The sequence below is a fragment of the Anomaloglossus baeobatrachus genome, chromosome 3 (assembly GCF_048569485.1).
Source record: "Anomaloglossus baeobatrachus isolate aAnoBae1 chromosome 3, aAnoBae1.hap1, whole genome shotgun sequence".
NCBI classification, from domain to species: Eukaryota; Metazoa; Chordata; class Amphibia; order Anura; family Aromobatidae; genus Anomaloglossus; species Anomaloglossus baeobatrachus.
The window spans coordinates 659405241-659427651 of NC_134355.1; the positions used below are offsets into that span (position 1 = coordinate 659405241).

General features: G+C 45.1%; 1 protein-coding gene across 2 annotated transcripts in view; it reads right to left on the reverse strand.

Moving 5' to 3' along the window:
• MMUT (methylmalonyl-CoA mutase) overlaps positions 1 to 22411 on the reverse strand; it is a 107491-nt gene that overhangs the window by 39767 nt on the left and 45313 nt on the right. For both annotated transcript variants that reach the window (XM_075341189.1, XM_075341187.1), the window contains one exon: positions 21046 to 21161. In XM_075341189.1, coding sequence (XP_075197304.1) covers positions 21046 to 21161 — 116 coding nt within the window. The remainder of the gene's footprint in view (positions 1 to 21045; positions 21162 to 22411) is intronic.

The window sequence follows — 22411 nt, forward strand, 5'->3', positions numbered from 1 at the left end:
TTGAGTTCCTGCTGATATTTATCTACTGTAGTTTTGAGTGTAATTTCTTTATTACTAAAGTCTGAGTCAGATTTATATTCACGAGCTTTCTCGATTTGGCTCTCAAGTTTCTTAGACGATTCTTCTAAAGTCAATCTCTCCTCCTCTAGCAGGATTGTCATAAAACGAATTGATGACGCTATTGATTCCTTGCGCCACTTATCTAGCAGTGTCTGGGTTCTAGACCTCGGTGCTGGTGTAAGTGGGATCCTTAGGCCTCTTGGAACAATGCCACTCTTAATATAATGCTCTAACGATCTCACCTCCCACCAAGACTTCAGGTGGTTTTTGTAGCATGCAAGTAAATCCGAAAAAATATTTTTAATGCTAGGTTTGGCCAAGGTCCTGCTCAGTTCAGAGGCCTCAGAAAACACCTCCTCCACATCACTCAACCAATCAGACGTGTTAAGCGGAGCTGACAAGAAGCCAGCCATATCAATTTATACCTCAAAATCAAATTATAGGGAGGAACCCAATTTATCAAAAACCATGAAAAAAATTCCTATATTAAAAATATCAATCTTTATTAGTCAATATCTAAAAAACTGTCAGTGCAGTCACAAAAAGAAAGGAATAGCCAAAAAAGTGGTTGGGCGGGTAAAACGGGGGAGACAAGTGCGCCAGATGACGATATTGAGGATGTAGGCAGGGGAGGGGGGGGCCTATCCTAGCCCTATGAATTTCCCCTACCTACCAGCGGAGTGAAAACACCCTACTTTACTCGGTGCCCCCGCTCCTCGGCGGCTGTCCCTTAATGTCCCTCCAACCATAAAACCACCATCACCAAAAGTGTACGTGAAAAAGTGCAAGTCAAAACACTAAAAGTCTGGTATGCAGTTCAGTTAATACACATGCAATCAGGTAGTTCCCAATCAGGGTGAAACAATGATCACACTATTTCCCTTAGGGATGACCAACGGTGCTCTTGTTTCAGAGGACACAGGCCTAAATAGTCTGAGTAACCACCCTAATGTTCATACACATCAGGTCAACTGCACACCCATCTCAGTTGAAAAAATATTTTTGACATTTTAGAATGAAGTACTCATCAGGTCATATCATAATATCAAAGATGATTAAAGCACTTAACATGTCAAGCTGTATACTCTCTCAGCATCTCTCTCAAGTCTGGTGTGCAGTTCCATTCATGCAATTGCAATAAGGTAGTTCCCCTATCAGGGTAAAAAAACGACAATATTTCCCCTAAGGGTGACCGACAGTGTTCTTATTCCAGAGGATACAGGCATAAATAGTCTGGGTAGCCACTCTGTTGTTAATACACGTCGGGTCAACTACATACCAATCCCAGATGAAAAAATTTGATAATTTAAAATGAAGTACTTATTATCAGGTTATATATCATACTCTCACAATAATAAAAGTACTTATCCATGTCATGTTGCATATCATCTCAGCATATCTCTCAGCATATCTCTCTCAACGCGTTTCTCCCTCAGGATGTCTGGGGGTTCATCAGGAGATTTTCAATCAGTAAAGCCGATCTCACAATGGAGCGGTTGCTATGCCTAATAACGCCACTCAGGACCGCAAAAATATGGGTCCTGGCTCATTAGTGGTATCAGAGGTAATGCCTCATTTGGCCACACACCACCTCCACTTATATCAACTCGATAAGCGTCACTTACCCCCACCCCCATGCGACTTACTGTCCATGATAATTTCAAAAGGCCGCGCCATTCCGCCGGCGGTCACTTCCGGTTTGCAGTCTATGTGACGTAGGAACGGAAATCAATATTCCCCATCAGGCCTTGCACACAGTTCCAGGCCTCTGACGTCACGCCGGAAGTTCCGGCCCATGGACCGCACATTGCGTTCCACTTATCAGGGACGCCCACATGGAGCACATGTTAGGGGAGGGTAATTGGCGGATCACATGACAATACACTGGCGGAACGCAAATTGCGCTCCACATGCAGTAAATGCCCTCATAGCAACAGGGGCGTCGCCTGTAGTGAGGGCTAGTCACGTGACTACCGAGTAAAGATTGGGCTATTCATATGAATGGAGAAATGAAAAAAAAACGATAACATTATATCGCCAGGAAATAACCATGCTCGTCCTATAGGGACAATAAGCGCATAGGCATAAAAGTCAGCTCCGCTCAATAACTCATCCCATAGAGATGTAAAGGGGGTTCCCAAACCACCATAAACCTTTCACAGGGAGTTAGATGAAACTGGTGAAATTTAATTGTTCATTAATCCCATCTGGGGACATACTCCGCAGAAGGTAGATCCACCTCGTTTCCCTTTGGAGAATCGCCCTATTCCAGTCACCCAGCCTCTCATGTTTTTGAACGGTCTCAATCACCCTAAATAGGATATTTTTATCCCCATTATGGTATTGGACCATATGCCGGGCCAGTGCAGTATCCCTTTTGTGGAGAATATCCCCCATGTGCTCTCCAATCCTTACTCTCAGTTCCCTCTTAGTTTTCCCCACATAATTTTTGGGACACTGACAGGTGCACATATAAACTACTCCAGTGGTCTTGCAGTTCGCAAAATCCCTATTGGAGAATACTCTCCCTGTCGCTGCACTTGTGAAGGTTTTAGAGGGGTCAATATACCTACAGAAACTGCAGGTCCCACACCTAAAGGTCCCAATCGGTCTCCTGTCCAACCAGGTCCCTCCCGATTTTGGTTGCTCGAAGTGGCTATGGACCACGTGGTCCCTTATTGACCTCCCTCTCCTAAAAGTGACTGAAGGTTTTGTAGTTAGGGTATCTGCCAAATCTGGGTCTGCCCGAAGAATGTCCCAGTGCCGCCTTAGAATGTCCATAATCCTATCCGTATGGTCGTCAAAGGTCCCAATCAATCTTGTCAGCCCATCATTTTGTATTCTCTGGCGGGGCGCAATTAGCTCTGTTCTGTTTCTAATTGCAGCGACAGGGAGAGTATTCTCCAATAGGGATTTTGCGAACTGCAAGACCACTGGAGTAGTTTATATGTGCACCTGTCAGTGTCCCAAAAATTATGTGGGGAAAACTAAGAGGGAACTGAGAGTAAGGATTGGAGAGCACATGGGGGATATTCTCCACAAAAGGGATACTGCACTGGCCCGGCATATGGTCCAATACCATAATGGGGATAAAAATATCCTATTTAGGGTGATTGAGACCGTTCAAAAACATGAGAGGCTGGGTGACTGGAATAGGGCGATTCTCCAAAGGGAAACGAGGTGGATCTACCTTCTGCGGAGTATGTCCCCAGATGGGATTAATGAACAATTAAATTTCACCAGTTTCATCTAACTCCCTGTGAAAGGTTTATGGTGGTTTGGGAACCCCCTTTACATCTCTATGGGATGAGTTATTGAGCGGAGCTGACTTTTATGCCTATGCGCTTATTGTCCTTATAGGACGAGCATGGTTATTTCCTGGCGATATAATGTTATCGTTTTTTTTTCATTTCTCCATTCATATGAATAGCCCAATCTTTACTCGGTAGTCACGTGACTAGCCCTCACTACAGGCGACGCCCCTGTTGCTATGAGGGCATTTACTGCATGTGGAGCGCAATTTGCGTTCCGCCAGTGTATTGTCATGTGATCCGCCAATTACCCTCCCCTAACATGTGCTCCATGTGGGCGTCCCTGATAAATGGAACGCAATGTGCGGTCCATGGGCCGGAACTTCCGGTGTGACGTCAGAGGCCTGGAACTGTGTGCAAGGCCTGATGGGGAATATTGATTTCCGTTCCTACGTCACATAGACTGCAAACCGGAAGTGACCGCCGGCGGAATGGCGCGGCCTTTTGAAATTATCATGGACAGTAAGTCGCATGGGGGTGGGGGTAAGTGACGCTTATCGAGTTGATATAAGTGGAGGTGGTGTGTGGCCAAATGAGGCATTACCTCTGATACCACTAATGAGCCAGGACCCATATTTTTGCGGTCCTGAGTGGCGTTATTAGGCATAGCAACCGCTCCATTGTGAGATCGGCTTTACTGATTGAAAATCTCCTGATGAACCCCCAGACATCCTGAGGGAGAAACGCGTTGAGAGAGATATGCTGAGAGATATGCTGAGATGATATGCAACATGACATGGATAAGTACTTTTATTATTGTGAGAGTATGATATATAACCTGATAATAAGTACTTCATTTTAAATTATCAAATTTTTTCATCTGGGATTGGTATGTAGTTGACCCGACGTGTATTAACAACAGAGTGGCTACCCAGACTATTTATGCCTGTATCCTCTGGAATAAGAACACTGTCGGTCACCCTTAGGGGAAATATTGTCGTTTTTTTACCCTGATAGGGGAACTACCTTATTGCAATTGCATGAATGGAACTGCACACCAGACTTGAGAGAGATGCTGAGAGAGTATACAGCTTGACATGTTAAGTGCTTTAATCATCTTTGATATTATATGACCTGATGAGTACTTCATTCTAAAATGTCAAAAATATTTTTTCAACTGAGATGGGTGTGCAGTTGACCTGATGTGTATGAACATTAGGGTGGTTACTCAGACTATTTAGGCCTGTGTCCTCTGAAACAAGAGCACCGTTGGTCATCCCTAAGGGAAATAGTGTGATCATTGTTTTACCCTGATTGGGAACTACCTGATTGCATGTGTATTAACTGAACTGCATACCAGACTTTTAAAAAAAATTGTTTAAAAGAACAGAGAGTCCTCAGTGGTTGATACCTTTTAATGGCTAACTGAAAAGATGGTAATAATTGCAAGCTTTCGAGACTACTCAGGTCTCTTCATCAGGCATGGTATAACACAAAATCTGAAGAGTCACATATTTATACACAACAGGACTTAGAATAGTGCAGTAAAAAAAAAAAAAAAAAAAAAAAAAAAAAAAATACCAGATACCAGACTTTTAGTGTTTTGACTTGCACTTTTTCACGTACACTTTTGGTGATGGTGGTTTTATGGTTGGAGGGACATTAAGGGACAGCCGCCGAGGAGCGGGGGCACCGAGTAAAGTAGGGTGTTTTCACTCCGCTGGTAGGTAGGGGAAATTCATAGGGCTAGGATAGGCCCCCCCCTCCCCTGCCTACATCCTCAATATCGTCATCTGGCGCACTTGTCTCCCCCGTTTTACCCGCCCAACCACTTTTTTGGCTATTCCTTTCTTTTTGTGACTGCACTGACAGTTTTTTAGATATTGACTAATAAAGATTGATATTTTTAATATAGGAATTTTTTTCATGGTTTTTGATAAATTGGGTTCCTCCCTATAATTTGATTTTGAGGTATAAATTGATATGGCTGGCTTCTTGTCAGCTCCGCTTAACACGTCTGATTGGTTGAGTGATGTGGAGGAGGTGTTTTCTGAGGCCTCTGAACTGAGCAGGACCTTGGCCAAACCTAGCATTAAAAATATTTTTTCGGATTTACTTGCATGCTACAAAAACCACCTGAAGTCTTGGTGGGAGGTGAGATCGTTAGAGCATTATATTAAGAGTGGCATTGTTCCAAGAGGCCTAAGGATCCCACTTACACCAGCACCGAGGTCTAGAACCCAGACACTGCTAGATAAGTGGCGCAAGGAATCAATAGCGTCATCAATTCGTTTTATGACAATCCTGCTAGAGGAGGAGAGATTGACTTTAGAAGAATCGTCTAAGAAACTTGAGAGCCAAATCGAGAAAGCTCGTGAATATAAATCTGACTCAGACTTTAGTAATAAAGAAATTACACTCAAAACTACAGTAGATAAATATCAGCAGGAACTCAAAGAGAGAAAACACAGACACTACGTACGGGACCTGGCTGATTTTAAGGATAACAAAGCTTATCCCAGTTTGGAGTCATACGATCACGCAGTTGATCCCTCCTCCTCAGACGCAGAGAATTCGGATACTGAGTTTCGGATGAGAGAGGGCCCATTTAGAAATAATAGAGGGAGAGGCCAATTCAGGAGGTACAAAAATAAGAACAAAAAATGGGAAGAAAAAAGGGGGAATCAGAGATTCCCGGTAGTTGGAGCATCCCTGGGGGAACCTTCTGCTCCATCTTCATCCTCTACCTCATCCTCGGTTCCGGCCTCTTTTTTAGAGGGGACAGACGGTATGTCCTATCAACTACGCACACGATTAGTGGGGGTACAGAAAAAATAGTAGGGGCAGGTGTAGAGGAAGATAGGCAACGAATTATTAACCTGTCCTCGTATACTCTATCTATTAATGAAGAGAGGGTTCTGGCTGCGGGCCTTTCATTTGTTCCGACCACACGGTGCGATCCGTTTATTTGGATCAAGGACATTAATTTGTTTCTTAGGAAACTTAAGTGGAAGAAATATTTTGTCATTAACGATAGAAATAAATGCCAACAATTGGGGATTCCTCTTGAATCGCTCAATGATGTTAGGGTTTTGGCCGGACTTGCAGAGGAGAGTGACCGTGAGATTGGTGAAGGCCCTTTTTCGGACCTTAAACCTAAGAGCTTACGACTTCCACCCTTGGGAGAATGTAGTAATATTGACATATTTGCCAAACTGGTGTCGGCCGAGATTAGTAAAATTAATCCGAGAAAGGGGAGATCTGATACCAACCTTGGACCACTAGAGAAGGATGCACTATTGTCTCTAGAAAAAAACAGAAACATCGTAATAAAGCCCTCCGACAAGGGGGGGAATACTGTGATCCTTGATGTGGGTAAATACAAGGACATGTGCTTTTCCATTCTCCATGACTCTGCCACGTATGAGGTACTGAGGGGGGATCCGACTAATGACTATGCCTGTAAACTATTGGAGATATTGACACGTGCACTGGAGGACCTGCTTATCTCTAAGAGTGAGTTTGACTTTATGTATCTTAAACATCCACGAATAGCAACATTCTATTCACTCCCTAAGATACATAAAGGGGTGGTGCCCTTGAAAGGCCGACCTATAGTCTCGGGCATAGAAGCACTGTGTCAGAATGTGAGTGTATATCTGGACAAACTGTTGCGCCCGTTTGTAACATCTTTACCATCGTACATTAGGGATACTGCTGATCTTATTGGGAAGTTGGATGGAATTTGTGTGGAACAGGGCACCATCTTAACATCTATAGACGTGGAGGCCCTGTACAGCAGTATCCCGCATGAGAAGGGTATTGAGGCAGTCGAGTACTTTTTAAAGAGTAGGGGGAGTCATCTCGGACCCCATAACATCTTAATTATTGAACTGCTGAGGTTTGTCCTGGGACACAACTACTTCCTGTTTAACGGGAAGTTTTACCATCAACTCAGGGGCACAGCGATGGGGAGCCCCTGTGCTCCCACATACGCAAACTTGCTCCTGGGTTGGTGGGAGGACACTGTTGTTTTTAGGGATGAGGATGTCATCTGGACCCCCAGGATTTTGTTCTGGGGGAGATATATTGATGACATCCTCATCCTTTGGTCGGGTGACCAAAACTCCTTCAGGGCCTTTGTTGGACATCTGAACTTGAACAATTTGAACCTGAGGTTTACCTCGGAGATAGGGGGGGACAGGATCTCCTTTTTGGATCTGTACATTAAGAGGAACCAGGACGGCTATCTGGATACCACCATCTACAGAAAACCGACGGCAACTAATAGTTTGCTGCGATGGGAGAGCTGTCACCCCACTAGCCTGAAGAGAGGGATCCCCAAGGGACAGTTCCTTCGACTTCGGAGGAACTGTTCTAATTTGGGAGATTTTCAGGCACAATCTAATAACCTTAGACGCAGGTTCAGAGATAGAGGTTATCCAGTGGGAGTAATTGAGGAAGCATATAGAGTCGCAAAGGGAAGAAACAGAACAGAGCTAATTGCGCCCCGCCAGAGAATACAAAATGATGGGCTGACAAGATTGATTGGGACCTTTGACGACCATACGGATAGGATTATGGACATTCTAAGGCGGCACTGGGACATTCTTCGGGCAGACCCAGATTTGGCAGATACCCTAACTACAAAACCTTCAGTCACTTTTAGGAGAGGGAGGTCAATAAGGGACCACGTGGTCCATAGCCACTTCGAGCAACCAAAATCGGGAGGGACCTGGTTGGACAGGAGACCGATTGGGACCTTTAGGTGTGGGACCTGCAGTTTCTGTAGGTATATTGACCCCTCTAAAACCTTCACAAGTGCAGCGACAGGGAGAGTATTCTCCAATAGGGATTTTGCGAACTGCAAGACCACTGGAGTAGTTTATATGTGCACCTGTCAGTGTCCCAAAAATTATGTGGGGAAAACTAAGAGGGAACTGAGAGTAAGGATTGGAGAGCACATGGGGGATATTCTCCACAAAAGGGATACTGCACTGGCCCGGCATATGGTCCAATACCATAATGGGGATAAAAATATCCTATTTAGGGTGATTGAGACCGTTCAAAAACATGAGAGGCTGGGTGACTGGAATAGGGCGATTCTCCAAAGGGAAACGAGGTGGATCTACCTTCTGCGGAGTATGTCCCCAGATGGGATTAATGAACAATTAAATTTCACCAGTTTCATCTAACTCCCTGTGAAAGGTTTATGGTGGTTTGGGAACCCCCTTTACATCTCTATGGGATGAGTTATTGAGCGGAGCTGACTTTTATGCCTATGCGCTTATTGTCCTTATAGGACGAGCATGGTTATTTCCTGGCGATATAATGTTATCGTTTTTTTTTCATTTCTCCATTCATATGAATAGCCCAATCTTTACTCGGTAGTCACGTGACTAGCCCTCACTACAGGCGACGCCCCTGTTGCTATGAGGGCATTTACTGCATGTGGAGCGCAATTTGCGTTCCGCCAGTGTATTGTCATGTGATCCGCCAATTACCCTCCCCTAACATGTGCTCCATGTGGGCGTCCCTGATAAGTGGAACGCAATGTGCGGTCCATGGGCCGGAACTTCCGGTGTGACGTCAGAGGCCTGGAACTGTGTGCAAGGCCTGATGGGGAATATTGATTTCCGTTCCTACGTCACATAGACTGCAAACCGGAAGTGACCGCCGGCGGAATGGCGCGGCCTTTTGAAATTATCATGGACAGTAAGTCGCATGGGGGTGGGGGTAAGTGACGCTTATCGAGTTGATATAAGTGGAGGTGGTGTGTGGCCAAATGAGGCATTACCTCTGATACCACTAATGAGCCAGGACCCATATTTTTGCGGTCCTGAGTGGCGTTATTAGGCATAGCAACCGCTCCATTGTGAGATCGGCTTTACTGATTGAAAATCTCCTGATGAACCCCCAGACATCCTGAGGGAGAAACGCGTTGAGAGAGATATGCTGAGAGATATGCTGAGATGATATGCAACATGACATGGATAAGTACTTTTATTATTGTGAGAGTATGATATATAACCTGATAATAAGTACTTCATTTTAAATTATCAAATTTTTTCATCTGGGATTGGTATGTAGTTGACCCGACGTGTATTAACAACAGAGTGGCTACCCAGACTATTTATGCCTGTATCCTCTGGAATAAGAACACTGTCGGTCACCCTTAGGGGAAATATTGTCGTTTTTTTACCCTGATAGGGGAACTACCTTATTGCAATTGCATGAATGGAACTGCACACCAGACTTGAGAGAGATGCTGAGAGAGTATACAGCTTGACATGTTAAGTGCTTTAATCATCTTTGATATTATGATATGACCTGATGAGTACTTCATTCTAAAATGTCAAAAATATTTTTTCAACTGAGATGGGTGTGCAGTTGACCTGATGTGTATGAACATTAGGGTGGTTACTCAGACTATTTAGGCCTGTGTCCTCTGAAACAAGAGCACCGTTGGTCATCCCTAAGGGAAATAGTGTGATCATTGTTTCACCCTGATTGGGAACTACCTGATTGCATGTGTATTAACTGAACTGCATACCAGACTTTTAGTGTTTTGACTTGCACTTTTTCACGTACACTTTTGGTGATGGTGTTTTTATGGTTGGAGGGACATTAAGGGACAGCCGCCGAGGAGCGGGGGCACCGAGTAAAGTAGGGTGTTTTCACTCCGCTGGTAGGTAGGGGAAATTCATAGGGCTAGGATAGGCCCCCCCCTCCCCTGCCTACATCCTCAATATCGTCATCTGGCGCACTTGTCTCCCCCGTTTTACCCGCCCAACCACTTTTTTGGCTATTCCTTTCTTTTTGTGACTGCACTGACAGTTTTTTAGATATTGACTAATAAAGATTGATATTTTTAATATAGGAATTTTTTTCATGGTTTTTAACTACTATAATACTGCCTCCTATGTACAAGAATATAAGTACTATAATACTGCTCCTATGTACAAGAATATAACTACGATAATACTGCCCCCTATGTACAAGAATATAACTGCTATAATACTGCCCCTATGTCCAAGAATATAACTACTATAATACTGCCCCTATGTACAAGAATATAAGTACTATAATACTGCCCCTATGTACAAGAATATAAGTACTATAATACTCCCCCTATGTACAAGAATATAACTATTATAATACTGCTCCTATGTACAAGAATATAACTACTATAATACTTCCCCCTAAGTACAAGAATATAACTGCTATAATACTGCCCCTATGTACAAGAATATAAGTACTATAATACTCCCCCTATGTACAAGAATATAACTACTATAATACTGCCCCCTATGTACAAGAATATAACTACTATAATACTGCCCCCTATGTACAAGAATATAACTACTATAATACTGCCTCCTATGTACAAGAATATAACTACTATAATACTGCTCCTATGTACAAGAATATAACTACTATAATACTGCCTCCTATGTACAAGAATATAACTGCTATAATACTGCCCCCTATGTACAAGAATATAACTGCTATAATACTGCCCCTATGTACAAGAATATAACTACTATAATACTGCCCCTATGTACAAGAATATAACTACTATAATACTGCTCCTATGTACAAGAATATAACTACTATAATACTGCCCCTATGTACAAGAATATAACTACTATAATACTGCCCCCTATGTACAAGAATATAACTGCTATAATACTGCTCCTATGTACAAGAATATTACTACTATAATACTGCCTCCTATGTACAAGAATATAACTACTATAATACTGCCCCCTATGTACAAGAATATAACTGCTATAATACTGCCCCTATGTACAAGAATATAACTACTATAATACTGCCCCCTATGTACAAGACTATAACTGCTATAACACAACTGTACAAGTATAAAACAGAAATATAACATGTTCTTTTATAGGTGCACATCTCTTCAGGTTTGAGGTTTCTCCTTTTCTGTACGGATTGTTGTCTGTTCAGCAATCATGTCACGTAATAGTAGGATCCTATACATCCCAGAGGTGACACAAGGTGATGCCTCACTTGTCCGCTCTCTTATGTCAATAATTTCGCAGGCACCAGTGACATTTCTTATCTCGGACTCACAGGAGCAGATAAGAATCCTCTGCAGCCATCTGTTCTATCGAACATTATCTGCGGTGTGAAATGTCATTACCGTTTCGACAGGAAGACATTTCGTTGCAATTTGTGCTGCAGAATGGTATATAAAATAGGAAACGATCACTAAAGAAGGGATTTTACTTAAAGGGGCTCTTCAGTTTGGACCATCCATTTAAACTGAACAGGCAATGTGGTGAAAAGCTCCTCGTGGGAGGTCCTGTATCTGGCACCACCTATGCTTTGCTGTGATATTCAGGGGAGTAGCTTGGATTAATCTGGAAGAATTACATAAGTGCCCAAGGAGCTTGTTACTCAGCAGCACGATCATATTGCTATTAGTGGTAGGTGCAGACTAGGGAATGCCTTCTTCCAACTCCCAAATATCTACAGTTGTCCTCGAGGGCACGGTAAAAGATATATGCTATTTTTTTTTGTTAAGAAAGTATTTCCATAAGAGTATGCAATAATAGGAGGTTCCCTACTTTTTTTTTTTTTTTTATAACTAAGTCTTTGAGATGTTGTTAATGAATTTGAGCTTCACGAGTGTGCCTTATGCTGACCGAGCCCAATGGGATTGCCGTACGCTAAACTAGCCCGAGGGGAGTGCCTTACGCTAAACGAGCCAGAGGGGAGTGCCTTACGCGAAACGAGCCCAAGGGGAGTGCCTTACGCAAAACGAACCTGAGGGGAGTGCCTCACGTTAAACGTGCCCAAGTGGAGTGCCTCACGCTAAATGAGCCTGTGGGGAGTGCCTCACGTTAAATAAGCCCGAAGGAAGTGCCTCACGCTAGACAAGCTCAAGGGGAGCGCCTTACGCGAAACGAGCCCGAGAGGAGTGCCTCACGCAAAACGAGCCCAAGGGGAGTGCCTCACGCGAAACGAGCCCGAGAGGAGTGCCTCACGCGAAACGAGCCTGAGGGGAGTGCCTCACATTAAATGTGCCCAAGTGGAGTGCCTCACGCTAAATGAGCCCGTGGGGAGTGCTTTAATCTAAACGAGCCTGAAGGGAGTGCCTTACTCTAAACGAGCCCTATGGGAGTGCCTCACGTTAAACAAGCCCGAAGGGAGTGCCTCACGCTAGACAAGCCCGAGGGGAGCGCCTTACGCTAAACGAGTCCGATGGGAGCGCCTTACGCTAGACGAGCCCGAGGGGAGTGCCTTAATCTAAAGGGGCCCGAGGGCAGAGCCTTAATCTAGAGGGCCAGAGGGGAGTGCCTTAATCTAAAGGGGCCAAAGGGGAGTGCCTTACTCTGAATGATTTTTTCTTTTTGGAGGGGGAGGAGAGCATCTTACTCTGAATGAGTCCACAAGTGTTTACCTTACTCTTAACTAGTCCGACGGGTGTGCTTTAGGCTCATGTAGATGTCTGTGCAAATAAGTCTCATCTTAGACCACTATGCAAGGCCTAGTCGCGGGTCTTCCGAGTAGAGCATGAGACCTTAATAATTTTATGAGGCTGTGATGGTTGAGTCAGGAGATCACAGGCCAGTCCATGCTTGTGATCCAAGATGGGACCGATTTGTATTGACACCTACATTAGCCCTTACTCTGAAAAAGTCCAACGAGTCAGAGAGGGCTACCTTACTCCGAACGAGTCAGAGAGGTCTACCTTATTCCGAACGAGTCAGAGAGGTCTACCTTACTCCGAACGAGTCAGAGTGGTCTACCTTACTCCGAACGAGTCAGAGAGGTCTACCTTACTCCGAACGAGTCAGAGAGGTCTACCTTACTCCGAACGAGTCAGAGAGGTCTACCTTACTCCGAACGAGTCAGAAAGGTCTACCTTACTCCGAACGAGTCAGAGAGGTCTACCTTACTCCGAACGAGTCAGAGAGGTCTACCTTACTCCGAACGAGTCAGAGAGGTCTACCTTACTCCGAACGAGTCAGAGAGGTCTACCTTACTCCGAACGAGTCAGAGAGGTCTACCTTACTCCGAACGAGTCAGAGAGGTCTACCTTACTCCGAACGAGTCAGAGAGGTCTACCTTACTCCGAACGAGTCAGAGAGGTCTACCTTACTCCGAACGAGTCAGAGAGGTCTACCTTACTCCGAACGAGTCAGAGAGGTCTACCTTACTCCGAACGAGTCAGAGAGGTCTACCTTACTCCGAACGAGTCAGAGAGGTCTACCTTACTCCGAACGAGTCAGAGAGGTCTACCTTACTCCGAACGAGTCAGAGAGGTCTACCTTACTCCGAACGAGTGAGAGAGGTCTACCTTACTCCGAACGAGTCAAAGAGGTCTACCTTACTCCGAACGAGTCAGAGAGGTCTACCTTACTCCGAACGAGTCAGAGAGGTCTACCTTACTCCGAACGAGTCAGAGAGGTCTACCTTACTCCGAACGAGTCAGAGAGGTCTACCTTACTCCGAACGAGTCAGAGAGGTCTACCTTACTCCGAACGAGTCAGAGAGGTCTACCTTACTCCGAACGAGTCAGAGAGGTCTACCTTACTCCGAACGAGTCAGAGAGGTCTACCTTACTCCGAACGAGTCAGAGAGGTTTACCTTACTCCGAACGAGTCAAAGGGGTGTTCCTTACTCCAAATGCATCTATGGGGCGTGTCTTACTACGATCAGGTCCAAGGGGTGTGCCTTACTACGAACAAGCCTGTGTGGGGTGCCTTACTCCAAATGAGACTGAGGAATGTTCCTTGCTCTGAAAGGGTCTAAGAGGCGTGCTTTAATCAGAATGCATCCATGGGGATGTGCCTTACTCCGAACAGGTCCATGGGGGTGTGCCTTACTCTGAACAAGCCTGCGTGGGGTGCCGTACTCCGAATGAGTTCGAATGAAATGGTGAGCCTTAATCTTAGAGTTTTGAGGAGTATTTGTATTTTTCTCTTGATGAGTCTAAGGGCTTTGCCTGCTGCAATAAGATGAATGAGGCACGAGCTACTGTAGTGCAACCACGTCTTCTCTTTGCATCCCTGTTCCACCACCAGCCCTCCACAGCGGCACCTGTTTTGACCCACGCCCATTTACTGCATTGCATGAACTTTGCCTGCCCTGACCTTGGACAAGTACAACCATTTTTCACATATGATTTCAAATGGCTGTTTCTAGTGAACACAACTCTGTGAATGTGGAGGAAATCTACTCTGTACACGGAGGACTGCTGAGTAAAAATGAAGAAATGATCATTTTCTACGCGATTCATCACTTCAAGGCGCCAATGTATAAATCTCCTTATGCTTGAAGGGGCCTAATTGTCACATCACACCTGTGCGCATGGAGGGGAACGTGCCTCAGCTTGTTTTTGGGGGACAAATTGTAGTTTTGAATAACATCCATTTTACCAGTCAATGTACTGAAAAAATGGAAAAGAAAATATGAAAAATACAAATAAAAATTTAAATTTTACCATTTTTTGTTTGCTTTTCTTTTATGTTGCTCATCATGCAATAAAAAAAAAAAAAATACCTGGTATTTTGATATTTCGGGTCAGTATCATTACGTGGATCTGATTGTCAACGCTCCAGGTACAGTACACAACTTTTGCTTTTTTAGTGGAAAACTTGGTTGGCGGATATTGATCCACTGTTGCATGGCGGCATTTGTGGACAGATCTGTAGGTCCGGACTTTAGGAAAGCTGAAGCTGTATCCTTACCCATTGTATCTATATTTGCTAATAGATTGGTAGAATTGTTTGACAAGTTGACATCGTAGGAAGAATTAACTCCTGGGGATATTTTGACTTTAGGGCAATGTAGACGTGATCATCCCCTATATCACAGCAGTCCTATTAATAACCCCATTGTCTGTTTGCATAGCACATATATTCTGTATACAGGGAGCATACTATTAGTACAGCTGTGCATGTCACATCCAGGTCATGGGTCACCGGGAAAAATCAGCAAACGTCGCTCACTGTCATTGCAATAACTCTGCCAAAATGGAAGCGTCGGGGGTCAAGTTACAGAGATAAAGAGGGTAAACAGACATCACACGGGCCCACAATGATGGGAGACAATACGCCAACTGCTGCCTCGCTGGACGCCCTACGGGGATTTATAGACGTTACGGCAGATTTATTAAGACTGACATTTTATACGCTAGATGAAAAAAAAAAAAGATTCTTGAATACATTTTGACAATTTTTTTTATTTATAAAAACACAACACTTAATCTCTTACATTTTTAGGCTGTCATAAAAAAAAATGTATACCTGTCTAAATGTTTTTGGCCCACACACCTCTCCTGAGGCTCCACAAAGGAGTAGGACATTTTCGCAATTTGGGGCAAATTGTGACACTTTAGCATTTAACTTCTCATGAAAAGAAAAGAAAACTCCTTGATAAATGTGAGTCAGTGTTTCTTAGCATAAATTTAAAGTATATTCACTTTAGTTATATTTTGATTGCGTTCCTGCCTAGCTGCTTCCGTCCCAGCCTTGCTGCTTCTTGCTGCTCCCGTCCCAGCCTTGCTGCTCCCGTCCCTGCCTTGCTGCTCCCGTCCCTGCCTTGCTGCTCCCGTCCCAGCCTTGCTGCTCCCGTCCCTGCCTTGCTGCTCCCGTTCCTGCCTTGCTGCTCCCGTCCCTGCCTTGCTGCTCCCGTCCCTGCCTTGCTGCTCCCGTCCCTGCCTTGCTGCTCCCGTCCCTGCCTTGCTGCTCCCGTCCCTGCCTTGCTGCTCCCGTCCCTGCCTTGCTGCTCCCGTCCCTGCCTTGCTGCTCCCGTCCCTGCCTTGCTGCTCCCGTCCCTGCCTTGCTGCTCCCGTCCCTGCCTTGCTGCTCCCGTCCCTGCCTTGCTGCTCCCGTCCCTGCCTTGCTGCTCCCGTCCCTGCCTTGCTGCTCCCGTCCCTGCCTTGCTGCTCCTGTCCCTGCCTTGCTGCTCCCGTCCCTGCCTTGCTGCTCCCGTCCCAGCCATGCTGCTTCCATCTCCGCCCTGTTGCTTCCATCTCAGCCATGCTGCTTCCATCTCCGCCCTGTTGCTTCCATCTCAGCCATGCTGCTCCCATCTCAGCCCTGTTGCTTCCATCTCAGCCTCGGTGCTCCATTCAGTGTCAGACTTCTTCCCCCTCTGGCAGCTGATAATATAGTGCTTCTTATTTCTCCGGCAGAAGTCAACTCTGCTATCCTGTCGATGCACAGATACTTTCCTGACGAACAGGACACAGGCCTTTTCTATTGGCTTCTCTGCACTGTAGAGTTTCTCCTTATGCTGATACTTGTCAGTGCGGAGAGTGACTGAGCATGTACTCATTTCTTCAAGTGCACATTGCAACACTATGAACACCAGGTGGCGCCATGCCACGTAAAAAAATGTTATAACTTGGGGATTTTATTTTTCTTTTTTAAAGCAAGTTAATTGTACATATTATTTCTTTATGATCTGCACGATGAACAGGGTAACTTGTATAGAACCATAATTTTAGCAGCCCAGTCTTATACACCTTCTGATATGTCCAAGACCCACCTCCTCCGCCTCACCCCAAAAAAAGACTATAAAAGGGCAATTTGTTATTAAATGATCATTGTGGTTGCAAAACCTTTGCATCAATACTACTGAATATATGAAAACTTGTAATATACTCTATTCAGGACTTATAATATACTCCATTTCTTTCTCCATTTATGAGCCACTTTTCCTTCCGTTGCCTCCTAAATTCAATATTCGTTCTGAGAAACAGCTTAAAATCCTTAATGACACCAATAGGGAGTGCCCGCTCACTGAGGGATCAGATTACAGACTATTAAGGTCTGTGTGGTGTGAGGACAAGCAGAGTAAGGCCAGAGTCACACTTGCGAGTGCCTCGCGTGTAACTCGCGCGAGTCTCTCATTGAATCATCCGGCACGGACTCGCACTCTCCTGTCAGGAGCGGGTCGGCTGCATGTATGTCTATGCAGCTGAGATGCTCCTGTCCTGAGAGTGTGAGTCCATGCCGGGTGATTCAATGAGAGACTCGCGCGAGTTACACGAGGGCACTCGCAAGTGTGACTCTGGCCTAAGAGAGGCAGACTGGATTACCAGCTACACTGCTTTGTGCTGATGAGTAATGTCCTCCATGCTGCTGCTTCTAACTACGTACTACATAAAGACAGGAGCGCAGGAATCATTTGATGTGTAAAAGAGACTAAAGACAAAGACATTCTGGCTTCTCAGCTTCATTGCTGAATAATGTCCTCCATGCTGCTGCTGCTTCTGAATATGTACTACATAAGGACAGGAGAGCAGGAATTTTTCGCTGTGGTAAAAAAGACAGGCTGGATTCCCAGCTACATTGCTTAATAGAGCTGAATAATGTCCTCCATGCTGCTGCAGCTTCTACTAAATATGTACTGCATAAAGACAGGGGAGCAGGGATGCTTCGCTGTGTAAAAGACAGGCTGGATTCCCAGCTACACTGCTTAATAGAGCTGAATAATGTCCTCCATGCTGCTGCAGCTTCTACTAAATATGTACTGCATAAAGACAGGGGAGCAGGGATGCTTCGCTGTGTAAAAGACAGGCTGGATTCCCAGCTACACTGCTTAATAGAGCTGAATAATGTCCTCCATGCTGCTGCAGCTTCTACTAAATATGTACTGCATAAAGACAGGGGAGCAGGGATGCTTCGCTGTGTAAAAGACAGGCTGGATTCCCAGCTACACTGCTTAATAGAGCTGAATAATGTCCTCCATGCTGCTGCAGCTTCTACTAAATATGTACTGCATAAAGACAGGGGAGCAGGGATGCTTCGCTGTGTAAAAGACAGGCTGGATTCCCAGCTACATTGCTTAATAGAGCTGAATAATGTCCTCCATGCTGCTGCAGCTTCTACTAAATATGTACTACATAAAGACAGGGGAGCAGGGATGTTTCGCTGTGTAAAAGACAGGATGGATTCTCAGCAACACTGCTCAGTACTGCTGAATAATGTCCTCCATGCTGCTGCTGCTTCTGAATATGTACTACATAAGGACAGGAGAGCAGGAATTTTTCGCTGTGGTAAAAAAGACAGGCTGGATTCCCAGCTACACTGCTTAATAGAGCTGAATAATGTCCTCCATGCTGCTGCAGCTTCTACTAAATATGTACTGCATAAAGACAGGGGAGCAGGGATGCTTCGCTGTGTAAAAGACAGGCTGGATTCCCAGCTACACTGCTTAATAGAGCTGAATAATGTCCTCCATGCTGCTGCAGCTTCTACTAAATATGTACTGCATAAAGACAGGGGAGCAGGGATGCTTCGCTGTGTAAAAGACAGGCTGGATTCCCAGCTACATTGCTTAATAGAGCTGAATAATGTCCTCCATGCTGCTGCAGCTTCTACTAAATATGTACTACATAAAGACAGGGGAGCAGGGATGTTTCGCTATGTAAAAGACAGGATGGATTCTCAGCAACACTGCTCAGTACTGCTGAATAATGTCCTCCATGCTGCTGCTGCGGTTGCTTTTAAATACAAACTACAAAAAGACAGGAGAGCAGAAATTCTTTGCTGCGTAAAAGACTAGCTAGATTCCCAGCGACACTGCTTATACTGCTGAATTATGTCCTCCACGCTACTGTTGCTTCCGTCTCAGCCTTGGTGCTCCAGGCAGTGTCAGACTCTTCCCCTTCTAATATAGTCCTTCTCACTTATCTCGCAGAAGTCGCCTCTGCTATCATGCCGATGCACTAATACTTTCCTGACGAGCAGGACTAAGGCCTTTTCTATTGGCTTCTCTGCACTGTAGAGCTGTAGAGTTTCCCTTTATGCTGATACTTGGCAGTGCGGAGAGTGACTGAGCATGTACTCATTTTTTCAAGTGCACATTGCAATACTATGAACACCAGGTATTCAACGTATGAAAATGTTATAACTTGGGGATTTTTTTTTCTTTTTTAAAGCAAGTAAAAGTTGCTTCTAAAAACGTACTACATAAAGACAGGGAAGCAGAAAATTCTTCACTGTGTAAAAGATGGGCTGGATTCTGAGCTCCACTGCTTAGGACTGCTGAATAATGTCCTCCATGCTGCTGCTGCTTCTGAATATGTACTACATAAAAACAGGAGAGCAGGAATTTTTCACTGTGTAAAAAAAAAAAAAAAAAAAAGACAGCCCGGATTCCCAGCTACACTGCTTGGGACTGCTGAATAATGTCCTCCAAACTGCTGCTGCTTCTAAATACGTACTATATAAAGACAGGGGAGCAGATATTCTTCGCTGTGTAGAAGAGACAGGTTGGATTCCCAGCTACACTGCTTAGGACTGCTGAACAATATCCACCATACTGCTGCTGCTTCTGTATATGCACTACATGAAGACAGGGGAGCAGGAATGCTTAGCTGTGTGAGGGACACATCACAGAAGTACGTCTCCTCCCACCAGCTCAGAGACAACTGTTAGAGAGACTCAGCCGAGGGGAAAACTGCTGGATACAAGTCCTATCATGGTCAAAAACAACATTGTTTATTGTGTACACACAGGTCAGCTTATTTAAAAAATAAACAAAATAAATAATCAGAAACAAGGTATGTTTTAACAAAGGCAATTACCCAACGAGCATTCACATACTAACTCATTTTTCTATGTCTGTGCATACTCCATGTTGACATGAAAAAAGCATCCTACATCCATGACATGATGAAGCATCAGAAGAGGAGTATGTTGAACTTGTGGGAGGCAGTGACCTTCCTATTCTCAAGAACAGGGCTGCGCAGGCGGCTTGTAGTAGCGTTGTGAAATGTAATATTGGTTTCACCATTATATATACTAGCTGTAGTACCCGGCGTTGCCCGCGATAACTGTCTCTGTCTGTCTCCCTCCCTGCCTGTCTCTTCCTCCCTGCCTGCCTGTCTCCCTCCCTGCCTCCCTCCCTGTCTGTCTCCCTCCCTGTCTGTCTCCCTCCCTGCCTGCCTCCCTGTCTGTCTCCCTCCCTGCCTGTCTCTTCCTCCCTGCCTGCCTGTCTCCCTCCCTGCCTGCCTGTCTCCCTGTCTGTCTCACTCCCTGCCTGCCTCCCTCCCTGTCTGTCTCCCTGTCTGTCTCCCTCCCTGCCTGCCTCCCTGTCTGTCTCCCTCCCTGCCTGTCTCTTCCTCCCTGCCTGCCTGTCTCCCTCCCTGCCTGCCTCCCTCCCTGTCTGTCTCCCTCCCTGCCAGCCTTCCTCCCTGCCTGTCTCCCTCCCTGCCTGTCTGTCTCCCTCCCTGCTTGCCTCCCTCCCTGCCTGTCTCCCTTTCTGCTTGCCTCCCTTTCTACTTGCCTCCCTCCCTGCTTGCCTCACTTCCCTGCCTGCCTCCCTCCCTGCCTCCCTGTCTCCCTCCCCGTCTCCCTCCCTGCCTGCCTCCCTCCCTGCCTTACTCCCTCCCTGTCTCCCTCCCTGCCTGCCTCCCTCCCTGCTTGCCTGCCTCCCTCCCTGTTTGCCTGTCTGTCTCCCTCCCTGCCTGTCTGTTTTGTGATTGTAAATGCAACAGTGAGGATTCTTTTTGCGTACATACACACATACATACACACACATAAATACATACACACATACATACACACACATAAATACATACACACATACATAAATACATATACACATACATATACATAAATACATACACACATACACACACATAAATACATACACACACACACACATAAATACATACACATGCACACATACATACACATAAATACATACACACACGGCTTTATATATTAGATATAAGGGTCACCTTGCACGGGCGGCTTCGACGGCGAGTCCTAGGAGGTTTCCTTGACCGGTGGCAGCACATTCAGTGATTGCAGCCAAACAGCGTTCCGCAGCGGCACCGTCCCTGCTGGCCTTGACCTATGAGACAGACGCTGTACATTATTATACGTCAGTGAACGGACAGACAGCAAAAACCAGCTGCAAGGTCAGATCTTCCGGATATTGTGGTGACTGCTTTTGTGTCCAGTACCAGGTAAAATGTAAACACCAATATGGTTGGTCATGAAAATCGACATAAAGACTTCATGATAATCCTGCCGCGGCGTGAGCTCGAAACGTGTTGCTTTTATTTCAGTTTGGATCTGCCATTTTAAAGTTTTGGGATGAAGCTTGAAGACATTTTAGGAGCTGGAAGTGGATAGAAGTGGGCAGGTCGCGGCGATCCACGTACATATCAGCTGTTTTTAACAGCTGACATGTGCGCCTGCAAGTTACAAGTGGAATCGCTTCCACTTGCAACTTTTAACCCCTTACATCTCGCTGACAAAGTCTGGCAGTGAGATGTATATGCGCGCGGCCATTACTTTCACTTACCGCCGCCCCCACCGGATGTCACGTGCGTCATCACAAGACTTCGGTGGTTGCCATGGTAGCACAGGGTCACGTGATGACGCCTGTAGGTAACGAGTCACTTTCGGTTTCACTTGGCCCGGAGCCGAATGAAGCAGAAAGTGAACATATCTGCTGTTTACAGCTGTATAGCTGTGATCAGCAGATAGGGCAGAGCGATCGGATTGCTGATCCATGTAGCCCCCTAGGGGGACTACTAAAATAAAAATTAAAGAAAGTAAAAAAAAAAAAAAAAAAAAAAAAAAACTAAAAAAGTTCTCACCCCCCTTTCACCCCATTAAAAATTAAAGGGTTAAAAAAATAAAAAAATATACACATATTTGGTATTGCCGCGTTCAGAAATGCCCGATCTATCTATCTATCTATAATCAATTAATCTGATTGGTAAATGGCGTAGCGGCAAAAAAATCCAAACGCCAAAATTACGTTTTTTTGGTCGCCGCAAGTTTTATGCAAAATGCAATAACAGGCGATCAAAACGTAGCATCTGCGCAAAAATGGTACCAATTAAAAATGTCAGCTCGAGACGCAAAAAATAAGCCGTCACTGAGCCATAGATCCCAAAAAATGAGAATGCTACGGGTTTCAAAAAATGGCGCAAAACGTACGTCACTTTTATTGGACAAGCTTGTGAATTTTTTTTAACCCCTTAGATACAAGTAAACCTATACATGTTTCGTGTCTACAAACTCGCACCGACCTCAGGCACCATACCCACACATCAGTTTTACCATATAGTGAACACGGTAAATAAAATA